Source organism: Camelina sativa, chromosome 6 (genome assembly GCF_000633955.1).
Source record: "Camelina sativa cultivar DH55 chromosome 6, Cs, whole genome shotgun sequence".
Taxonomy (NCBI): domain Eukaryota; kingdom Viridiplantae; phylum Streptophyta; class Magnoliopsida; order Brassicales; family Brassicaceae; genus Camelina; species Camelina sativa.
In genome coordinates, this window is record NC_025690.1 from 25,137,361 (window position 1) to 25,149,008 (window position 11,648).

At 31.8% G+C, this 11,648-nt stretch overlaps 1 protein-coding gene across 2 annotated transcripts; it reads right to left on the reverse strand.

Annotated features, from left to right (window-relative positions):
- LOC104793529 (lysophospholipid acyltransferase LPEAT2) lies at positions 27-3,707 on the reverse strand. 2 transcript variants are annotated; one of them, XM_010519887.1, is made up of 14 exons: positions 3,122-3,703; positions 2,686-2,866; positions 2,530-2,589; positions 2,179-2,342; positions 2,037-2,100; positions 1,875-1,943; positions 1,690-1,785; positions 1,503-1,547; positions 1,222-1,292; positions 1,045-1,111; positions 872-922; positions 650-760; positions 510-557; positions 27-423 (listed from the first exon to the last, which is right to left on the reverse strand). In XM_010519887.1, exons 1-14 carry the CDS (start codon positions 3,598-3,600, stop codon positions 295-297), a joined length of 1,635 nt encoding a protein of 544 aa, XP_010518189.1. In that variant the 5' UTR covers positions 3,601-3,703; the 3' UTR covers positions 27-294. The 2 variants fall into 2 exon arrangements, with proteins under 2 accessions (XP_010518189.1, XP_010518190.1); XM_010519888.2 differs by lacking the exons at positions 27-423; positions 510-557; positions 650-760; ... (5 more) ...; positions 1,875-1,943; positions 2,037-2,100 and having other exon boundaries at positions 2,216-2,358; positions 2,532-2,589; positions 3,122-3,707.

An 11,648-nucleotide genomic window follows, 5' to 3' on the forward strand; every position in this document is an offset into this window, starting at 1 on the left:
AAAAAAAAAAAAAAAAAAACAACAAATACAGCAAAGTTTGCTCAGAACTAGAGGAGCAAACAACATAGCGTTTTTTTTTGGGTAGAGACGACACGCAGTTATAGAGTCCAAGGATGGATCCATGTTGGAAAGGGTATGTATAGGCCAAAAATCTTAGCATCCCCTTCTTCTTTTTACTAGCTGAAACGACTGACATACAAAGAAGACAACAAAAAAAGGTATAATATACCACAAAGACAAGTTTATATCCTCGCACCGATCACAAATCTTCGCCACCATTTTGTCTCTTTTGTGTTATGTTGGAGCAAAGTCAGGCGCAAAGATTGCTATGAGAAGAGGGTTTCTTCTTAAGCAGGTCAACAAGTCATTTTGGCTGATTCTTTCATCTTGGTCGTCGTCTAGCAAATTGTACATTCCTTGAATCTGAAACATGAGATCAACGCAAGATACGAGATTTGGATTTTCATTCCGATAGATGGATCATGGACTAATAATCTATTTACACTTACCTCGCCCTTGTTCAAGTTTGGAATTGTGTTTTTGAGAGCGTCTCCAAGCTGAGCCAAAGATATACAAGAGAAACTCATAAGAACCCAAATATTGCAAATATGAGAAACATGTGTGAAGAATTAAAGAGAATTGAATCTACTTCTTGAATTGTAATATAGCCATCTCCATCTCTATCGCAATGGGAAAAGACTAGTTCGCATGTTTGCTTAAACAGCGGCTGGCTCAATACATGGCCCGAGGCAAACAAGAACTGCAGACCAATCAGCAGCAAGATGTATTAGGGATTATATACGGAGAATTTCTGCAAGAGTTTATTATTTCTTGGCAAAGATATTGATTCATATAAAATTCCTCAACTTACCTGTTTGAAAGTGATTGATCCGACCTTTTCCACATCGATGAACTCAAATATCTACAGCAGTATGCTTTGTATAAGTAACTTTCTCAAGGCATAAACAACTATAACCGGATGATAAAGCACAACCATATTCACACACAAAGAAGGCAATTCTTTTATTTATTATCTTAACTAACCCTTTTAGAAAGAGTGCACGGCTTCAGTCTAAGACCCCAAAGAAAGTCATGTAGCCTAACACGTCCACTGCAAAATGGATAAACTTCTTGAGGTTGTAGAGATATCTGATATTTCAAGCATTGGGACGCCAAAATAGATAATGATATCATTTTTTAATTACTTAGAAGAGTCATTACCTCGAGTCTGGATTCATGGAAACAAATGTATCCAAAAATCGTGTTGCCTCTAAGCTGCTTATATGGAATAGCTGGAAGGAACAAAGACAAAGCAACACAATTACTAAAAAGACGAAAATAGGGACATTCAATGAACATATTTACAGGACACTATCAAAATAGTGAAGTTTCGACATATTTATCCGCACTTTTATGTACCCTACAAAACCATAATGAAAGATATGGGTCTACTCGATGTAAACGAGAAGCAACAAAGTTGTAAAGCTAGATGATAAACTTACCGACTCAACTTTTGCCATTTCAACCATGTAATTTGAGGGGTTCTCCTGCAACAACAGAATATTAAAGATGAAATAAATGATCAGCCAGAAGAACTGCTTCCTGACAATTTATGAGCTAGAGGGGAGATATAAGAGAGAACATGTAAAGCTATCCAAGAGAGCAAAACAATTTATGAGCTGCACATACCAGCTTTAGCTCAGTTGCTTTGTTGAGTAGCATCAAGTCCGCATAAGAATGGGATGTTTGGACGACATTCAAAGATGCTGCAATTGCATGACTGGTCTGTATTCATAAGATAACACCATGAGGACTATTTTTCACCATAAAAGAAGCAATTAATCTAGGAAAAAGTAATCTCCACCAACACTCACCTTCTGTGAGAGACGCAAAGCATTCTGCTTTTGCTTTTCACTGGGATAGATTACTGGAAGGTATTCCACCTGTTTAATTTCAAAAAATGTTTATCCAAATAAGTGAAAGTCTAAAACCAGACAATAAATCAACTAATCTTACGGGATTTGCACATTGCCTACCTCCATGAAATTGTGAAACTGGGTGAACATTCTAAACATGAGCATCACCAAAGAAATATTTCCCCTGAAAAAAAAAGTCAGTAAGGAGGCAGTCTATTTTATAGAGAAGGGTGAAGTGCAAAAAAATACAAACAAGTCTCACCAGGATTGATCAAAATGTACATGGGGATAGCGGACAACTACAGGTTGAATAGGATAACCAGGGATGAAAGCGCCAAGTTGGAAGGAAATAAGAACTTTCCCATTAGTTGTGGTTCCTTCCGGGAATAAGAGCAGACGAGGAAATCTATCGCAGGAAGCTTTTCTCTGTATTTACATCCTTGAAAGCACATTCCGTATCAAATACAAAAAACCATTTGAATCCTTTTCAACCACAAATAGTTCACAATTCATGAAAATGGCGTAGTATACACCAATCACTTCTTTGATAGAGTTACTCAGTATTAAAAATACAATAGACATCAATCAAAAACATGTCACAGAAACTCTATACCTTTATTTCATGCACGGCGTTCTTCCTTGATGTCTGTGAGAATCTATTCACATATATCACCTACAAAGTTCAAAAATAAAAAAGCATCTTAAACCAATATGAGCTGATAAATACGCTAAGAAAACACATTTAGATAAAAGTGGTAGCTGCGTATACCTGCATTGCCCTGATAATAGTTCCAACAAATGGAAGTGAATCATGGGACTCAGATGCAACAATGGTCGGTGATAGTTCATAGAAGTAGAAGATTGGTTCAATATAAGAAACATGGTTTGATACAACAATCGGAGCAATCTCCCTGCGTGCAGGTTTCCCTTTCCGTCTTATCCACTGATAACTACAGAACCAAAAGAAAAGACTATGAACATTGGAGAATCAAGCAACATCATCAAACAAACAATATACAATCTTTTTTGATTCAATCAGCAAAACAGTAACTTTTTTGACCATTCCTCAACTCAATACACAATCTTTTTTGATTCAATCAGCAAAACAGTAACTTTTTTGACCATTCCTCAACTCAATACACAATCTTTTTTGATTCAATCAGCAAAACAGTAACTTTTTAAATCTACGACTAGAAAAGACTGACCCAAAAGAGAAGAGGATACATCTGGTACAGATCCGAGTAATCCACATGATTCTACAACGCCAAAGAGGCATAGGGTTCTCTTTATCTTTCCAACCAGCAAGAGCAAGTTTGGTAGCCAAGTAACCAACAGCTAAGCTAGCACCAAAGAGAACAAGTCTAACCAAAGCAATCGGGAGACAAATCACGATCTTAATCGCTTCGTACAATCCGAAAACACCAGGAGTATTGTTCCGGAATGGATCCACAGTGGTCGGACCAAGAACAGGAGGTTCTGACTCGCTGAGAAACCCGTATGGGTGATTACGATGATCGAATTGAAAACCACGTGGAACAACACCAACGGCGGCGGGGAGATTAAGTCCTGAGTCGGTGGAGGAGTCGTCGTCGTCGTCGTCAACGCCGATTGAGATAACAACTTCTGGTTGATCGACGGATGGTTGATGATGGATCAAGGGAGAAGACAAATCAGGATCCGCCATTCTCGGTGTCTCTGTGTAAGAAGAACACAGAGAGATGGTGGATAGAGAGAGAGAGAGAGAGCGGGAGAGATTGACACAGCCTTTTTGCTTTGTGGTCGAATGTTATTTGTTTCTTTCTTACTATCCTTTTTTCACTTTTTGCTGTTAATTAATTAAAAGGGAAAAAATGTCAAAAAAAAAAAAAAAAACCTAAATTATTTTTATCTTAATGTCTAATACCCAATGTTTTTGGATTTGGAATAAAAATACATCAAATAATAAAAACATGTTCTTTAAAATCCAAAATAATAAATATTGTTATTTTAATATCCATAATTTTTCAACAAAATCAAAATCCCAATTTTAACTCGGTTATTTAATTAATAATTAATTTTTAATATAAAAATTATCGGTTTTCTATTAACCATGTCATGCCAAAAATTCATCCCGGTTATCTCTTCTTCCTCTTCCTCTCTCTAATTGCTCGATAATACCCAAAAACCAGGATTGATCAATCGGCGATGGAAGCTTGTTCTTGGGGTTTTAATCTCAACTAATTCTGCTCTGATACCATATTAGTTGAGTGGAACGAACAGAATCATTTCCATTCTTATCTTCATCCTCTCTTCTCCACCATCTTCATCGATTCTGTTCGTTCCACTAAATATCTTCCCCAACCAACCCATCTTCATTCTGAAACAGGCGGTACACCGGAGACGCAATCCCCACCTATTAGATCCGACGCTAACAAAGACGATTCCTTGCAGTTACGACCTCAACATCAAACCTTTGACCGGAGTTAGCGAATCCCGCCGCAAGCCGTCGTATCTAATCGTCATCTTTTAGTCTCTCTCTTTAGATTTGGATTTTTCTATTGCTGGGAATGTATCTAATCGTCAATGATCATTTTAGCTTTTGTACAAGATCATAATCGTGTGTTGTTCATGTGTAAAAAATCATTTCAATCAGGCCATGAATTATTGCAATTATTTTGTGGCTTTCATGTTTAATGTGCTTGATCATTGCATTGAATAGCCATGTGTACAAAATAAGAGGTGAGGAAGATTGGAGAGCTTCTCTTGTATCCGATTTGATTGTTTCATTTGAGTTAGTTCCTCANTTTTTTTTTTTTTTTTTTTTTTTTTTTTTTTTTTTTTTTTTTTTTTTTACTTTTGGTTGGTGATCGAAGAGTCCAGGACGATTAGAGAGAGGAAGAGGAAGAAGAGAGATAACCGGAAACCGATAATTTTTGGTATGACATGGTTAACAAAAAACCAATAATTTTTATATAAAAAAATAATAATTATTAGATAATCAGGTTAAAATTGGAATTTTGATTTTGTTAAAAAAGCGTGGATATGAAAATAACAATATTTATTATTTTAAGTTTTAAATGACACGTTTTTATTATTTGGTGTATTTTTATTCCAATTCAAAACCATTGGGTATTAAACGTTCAAATAAAAATAACTTCAAGTTTTTTTTTGGCATTTTTCCCTAATTAAAAAATAAAAAACTTTATCCCTGTAAATTAGTTTTTTGAGTTTTGTTTATTCTGTTAGAAATTAGAATTAGTATAATAGAGCTAATTATTATTAGTATTAACTTAACGAGAATGAACAACTGTTTATATTGAGGCTGTAGTTTAGCAAATAACGAGGGGGCACGAACGATTAAGTTTTTTTTTTCGTCAACGCGAACAGGTAAGTTATACTACTAGTACATAAACGATTATGATTGCACATCGATACGGTATGGACTTATAATAATAACTAGATTTTATACACCAGGATAATATTTTTACAACAAAAAAAATTTGAATTTTAAAAAATTGTATTTATTTGTTAATTTTGTTTAGTGTTTAAGATTATATGATTATATTTTAATTGTTAATTATAAAATTTGATCAGACACGCGACAATTATTTACTTTTATTTATACTAATGTTATATTTGTACCATATCGGATTTCTTATGGTTATAAAAATAGAAATTTTTACTGCTTTTTAGATTTAACCCCTGAAAGAATTATTCTTACATTATTATATTTTTAAATTTTTGTGTTTTAAAATTTAATCCGTAAGTTTAAAGTTATTTAGATTTAACCCGTGAAAGAATTATATCCATAAAAGTTAGTATGCAGTATACCGTATATTAATTTATATTATAAATACTCCAATATATTAGATTTAACCCGTGAAATAATTATTTTTTGCATTTTTTTATCAGTATATTAATAATCATTAAAGTTTTAATTGTTCATATTAAACAATATAGTTATTACTGAATATTAGAGTTTTTTAAAAAAGAAAATATTATATAGATATTTTTGGCATATGTTATTAAGTGTAATAAATTTCTTAATATATAAATTATTTTAGAAAATTATAAACCAAATTTGTAGAGATATTTTAGGAATCTAATTGGTTCTGTTTGTATGTGTAAATTTTTAAGGATTAATTTTGTAAATAAATATAACTTAAAGGACACCAAATGTACTTTAATTTATAGAAACACCACATGATAATTATTTAATTTTATTTATTATAATGTGAAAATCTGAGGAATCAACCCCTAAGTACTTCAAATCAAGTAATGTAGATGACTAAATCTACATTTTACAATCAAAATATGTAAATCAACTATACAAACAAAATCTCTAAAGATAGTTTTGGTGATTTAATGGGATTAAAACTTTAATAGATAGAGCTGTTTTTGGAAAAATCAGAATGTATAGATATTGTTAAGATTTTATGGCAATTAATATAACAAATGTTTGTCGATTTAAGAAAGTTTAGTATTTGAGTTTATGTGCAATGTTATTTATGAAATTTGTAAATAAAAATTTAAATAAGCAAAACTTAAAGGACATAACACAAAATGTACTTCAAAAATGTTAATAATAATAATAATAACTAGGTTATTTTTACATACTAATAACTAGGTTACATAATAATAACTAGGTTACATAATAATAACCTAGTTATAATAACTAGATTATTTTTACATAATTTTTTTTTAAAATATAATTTTTTTAGGTAAACCTTTACTCAAATATGCATGAGTGATATATATAAGAAAAATTAAGATATAATTTACATAAGTCTTAAATCAATTTTGGATTCAGTTTCAGTTTAATCTATTCAATTGAAAATAAATAATATCAACAATATCATATCATCAAATAATATCAATTGTATCGTCCAATAACCACAACCATATATAACTATAACTGATAGTTAATAAACCGTAATTGTACCCGTGTTCATGCCTACTTGTCCATACCCATCCGGTTGCATATCATAGAATTTCCAGATAACCTAAATATAATTGTCTAGCAATCAAACCCGTCAAATATGTCTGATTGCAACATTTAAATTTTTTTGATCCGAAAAAGCCCTATTCCTCGTAATTCACATGAGTAAATAGTATGTCCGCATATAATCTGCTTGAATTCTTGTTCCCAAAATTTTCGTCCCATATCTTTTCATACATGAATATACCACACAAAATTCTCTTAACCTGATTATTATGAAACTAAGTTGAACAATTTCCTAAAATATAATAAATCTGTTGTTTAATATTTTTTCGTAATATGTAAATTAGGTCAGTTTGGCAACATGACTATTTGATACGATTTATTTTAATCCTTAAGTGTATATCTCAAGTAATAATATAGATTTCCTTTAATTATTGAATGAAATATTTTTTAGTTATACTAATGACATTTTAATGTAAATAATATAGTAAGAGAAGGGCAAATAATAAAATGTATAAAACGTGAGTATTTTATATTGAAGGTATTTTATTAAGGAAACTTATATTAACTTGGATAGAATATTATTAGTTTTTTTAATAATATATGTGTCCATAATTGATGGAGAAATAAAATTACAAACCATAAATCAAATCTTATTGTTTTCTAAGGGGGAAGACTATAATTGGTCATTAGATCTCTTATATAATTGGTCTTAGTTAAAATTTTATATAAGTGGATTTTATAAATTTTAATTGGTCATTAGATCCCTATATATCTCAACTATTCATATAATATTATTATTTGTTTTCATTTTTATTGGATCCGATTTTCTAAATTTTATACCAATTATTACACTCGCAATAGTGTGATACAAGAGACTGTGTCTATGATTATTTTCTGATGCTTAAGAAAATAACTTAACGTAGAACTAGATTCTAACAACTAAAATAACTTACATGTGGTTTTACAAAGAAAAGGACGGATCACTAGAATGTCAAACATTCAAAATCAAAACTGTTACATGAGGACACGCAGCTGTTGCTATTATATCGGCGGTTAGTCTTTGATAGTCTCTGTTCATATCCTTTATAATCTTTGACTGCTCTGTTTCTTCCTTACTCCATCCGTTACGGATTTTAATTTATAAGAGTAGAGTTTGTGGGTTATATCATATATACATCAGCTGTTTTCTTGGTTTTTAAAAATGAATTTTAGCGGTTTTCTCCATCACGACGACGACAATTCCTCCGGTGGTGGAAACGATTTCTCTTCCGCCGCTATGTCCGGTGGTCTCGTTAAATCTATATTCTCTTCTCCCCGTCTCTCTCTTAGCCTCGTACGGTTATAAGTTAAATATTATGAATGGTTTTGTTTTGTCGATCTCAAACGTTAACAATTTCCTCGATAACAGTTTATGTACTTTTGAAAAATGTTGTTACGATGGCTGTGTTGTTGAATTTGTTAGGAAAGATGCAAGTGATGATATGAGCTAAAGATATAATAGTTTCAATCGTTTGTTTCAGTCAACAGCAGAGCTATCTTTGCTCTTTCGATTTGGTTGGTCTTTGACTAGAAGAGTTTTAAAAAAGGACTAGAGTCAAATTGCAAAAAACTAGTAGTAAAGTAAAACATTATATAAATTAACCGGCAAAGGAAACATTAAATAGCTCCAGCAGAAAGAGACAAAATCGTGTGTAGCTACAGATCAGAGTAAGCTCATTTTCTTATACAAAGATCCAAATATCCCACATGAATAAATTTTCTCATTTTAAAAGTATGCACAACTTTTTCAACAAGTGCATATCAAAAGTAAGGTTTTTTTAAGAAAAGATTACCGCATCACCATCAACGATTTTGGACATCATTAATGCAGAAACAAGCAAACATCATTAATGCAGAAACAAGCAAACAGACATTTATATATCAAAATAAACATTTGGAGAAGTCTAACTTATACAGCTTCAACAATCCAATGTAACTCATCCTTGAGATCAGATCAGAGAAGAGATTGTTTCTCAAAGGCAGGAGGGAGTCAAGAAACAATCAGGTGCAGCTAAAACACCAAGAGTGGCTGGGACCTCAGCTAAAGTATTTGCCATCATGTCAAAGAGGCTTGAAACGGCGCCACTTACTGTCTCCAAACATAAACTGCAGCTGCAGGTAAGGAAAAAAATAAAAAATGAAAGCTTCAGGTTGTTAGGAATTGAGATACAAGCAGGGAGTGACCTCTGTACATACAAACATTAATTGGTTGCTTTGGAGGATTCTGAAGTGGTGTAACCAGAATTTGATTCAAATAACTTCACCAAAGGAGAACGAACAATAACATGTCCAGTGATAAGTAAGGAAAACACACAGATCAGAGAGAAAGAAAAGAATGACACCAACAAAAGAGATGTTGTTGAATCCACGGTAAAGACAAGCTCTCTTCTTACACCTGAAATTTTATTCTAAGTTGATAAAGTGGAGACAATCCACACAAGATGCTCTAACATGTGGCAGCAAATTGGTAGTTTAGGATTTAAACAGGAAAAAAAATCAAAGAATACAATAGATGTCAAGGCAATAAAATAAAGTAATGCTTTCTCCATCTAACTGAACTCTCTCGATTGTTTGTTAAAGAAGCAACAAAGACAAAGTTAAGGATCACACGATTATTGTAGAGCAATATGAATGGAGCGAAAGACTATTATTATTTATACATAGCTAGCTGCACACAAGTGTTCTGTTCTCTAGAGAAATCCCAGTTGGGTAGCATTTCTATAATAAAAAAATGGTTGCATTTCAACAATTAGATCTGTTAGGATACAAAGACTATATATTTGAAGGTCAATTTTTCTTTTAATATGTTTTAATCAAAATGACATAATCTTTTTTCCACATCTGATAAAATGGAATGAGTTTTTTTTTTTTGTTTTTTTCCATCAATTGATCGATCTCTATCTAGTTCACTGGTAACTGGTAAGTGGTACGTAACCCTCCTAAACTTTTCTTAAATAATCTGGTTTACTTTTCTTTTGGTCAAGTTGCAAATCGACGTACTTGGTCAAAAAGAGGTTGGCCGCTTACCAAATAAACCAACAGAAAGACTATAATATAAATAAGGAATCGATGTTGGAAATGCGCGATTAATAAGAAATTTGCAACGATTTATTGTATTAGATCAAAATCCCAAAACACCTGATTTAGATGTGTATGAGTTTTTTTCTTTTGGTTTACAACCATTTTGTAATTTTACAATCACTACTCATATACACATCACTGATTACACACCTGAGACACATCTATTATACAAATAGTTGTTATTGAAATTTTGTGTCGCTAACATTATATTTTTGTATCGTAGGTTGATCTTGACTATAACTAGTTAAGTACCACAATTTTTAGATGGTATCTATCAGCCTAATGGATAATTTTGTTCACAGATATGATAATATAATGGATAACATTATATTATTGTTTATTTATTTTGTTTTTGTTTTTTAGGAGACAATTCATAGGGCTGCACCTGCACCTATACTTCTCTTCATTCATACGTGTAATTATTATTATTTATTTATTTTTGTTAAGGACGACTAAAAGTGAAAAGTCACGATTACTAGCCTTTGATTTTACATTTAAATCTCTTAATCTGACTTATATTTGCTATGTGAGCGTACGCATATTAATTTGACGTCGCTTAGATGACGTAAGCTATATGACATAATAATCAAATACTATTAGACATGACTTGATATGTGTAATTGGTCTTGGTGAAGACACCCGTTAATGTTTCATTTCAACTTTTGTAGTTGGTGTTACTGATGAAATAATAATAACAGAGATACAATACTTTGATAATTTATTTCGGGGATCGGATTAGGAATCAAATTTTAGATGTTATATACTATTCGTTTAAATGTATCGCCGAGTCAACATTTCATATCGTATGTTCTCACCCTTTAAACAGTTGATGAATCTTTGAACTTCTTCATGGGTACGACAGAAACTTAAGACAGAGTTTATTGTGATCTGATTTTCTGGCTGAAAGAAAATTGTCTCGATTAACGTCATCATATTGGTGTAATCACTTGCTCTCATCAACATAGTAACAAAGGATTCATAATGTTGTAATTGTCAATGATCCACTTTGCTCCAATTGGGATATCTTTGTATATTCTTCAGTACTTTTATATACTTCAGTACTTGTATATACTTCAGTATCTTCATGGCATCGCAAATTAAACCTCCCGCGTCACATGCCACAAAAATACCATCGAAGAGATATGTAGATGGTTTGAAGTTTTGATCTGCAACAAGCTTGTGATACATGGAGTAGTATATTTAAACAAATAGTATATAACATGTGAGGAATAGTATATAACATCTAAAACAAGGGAAAAATCTGCAGTCGCCATCAACATTTAATTATCATTTTCATTTGCAATTGCTATATGAAAAAAACAAAATATGAATAAGATGAACACACCTCTCTATATTATTTGCATGACATTACTATCAATTTGTATGCAATGTGCATTGATTTCAGCTCATGACTTTAGATGGTGCCTTGCACAAGCTTAGTACAGCTAATAATACTTATCTATTTGGTGACTTTGAAGGTATTTAATATTTATGTACAATTCAATTAGACCTAAGATAACATAAAATTATGTTAAGAGTTTTACATAAATGACATGACAAAATTATTTATAGTTTGTAAAACTCTTCATGTCATTTATGTAAAATTATTCATGTCATTTAATTTTCTCTAATGCTGCACAATTTAATTTTGATTGATATGTGTAGATACATGGCTAAATTATTCAACC

Excerpts from the sequence above, each read along its gene's own strand:
- LOC104793529 (XM_010519887.1), bottom strand. The coding sequence starts at position 3,600 with ATGGCGGATCCTGATTTGTCTTCTCCCTTGATCCATCATCAACCATCC. Across the intron at positions 2,101-2,178 it reads GTACATTTTGATCAATCCTG|GGGAAATATTTCTTTGGTGA; the intron begins GTGAGACTTGTT and ends TTTTTTTTTCAG. Across the intron at positions 1,293-1,502 it reads AAATGGCAAAAGTTGAGTCG|CTATTCCATATAAGCAGCTT; the intron begins GTAAGTTTATCA and ends TGTTCCTTCCAG.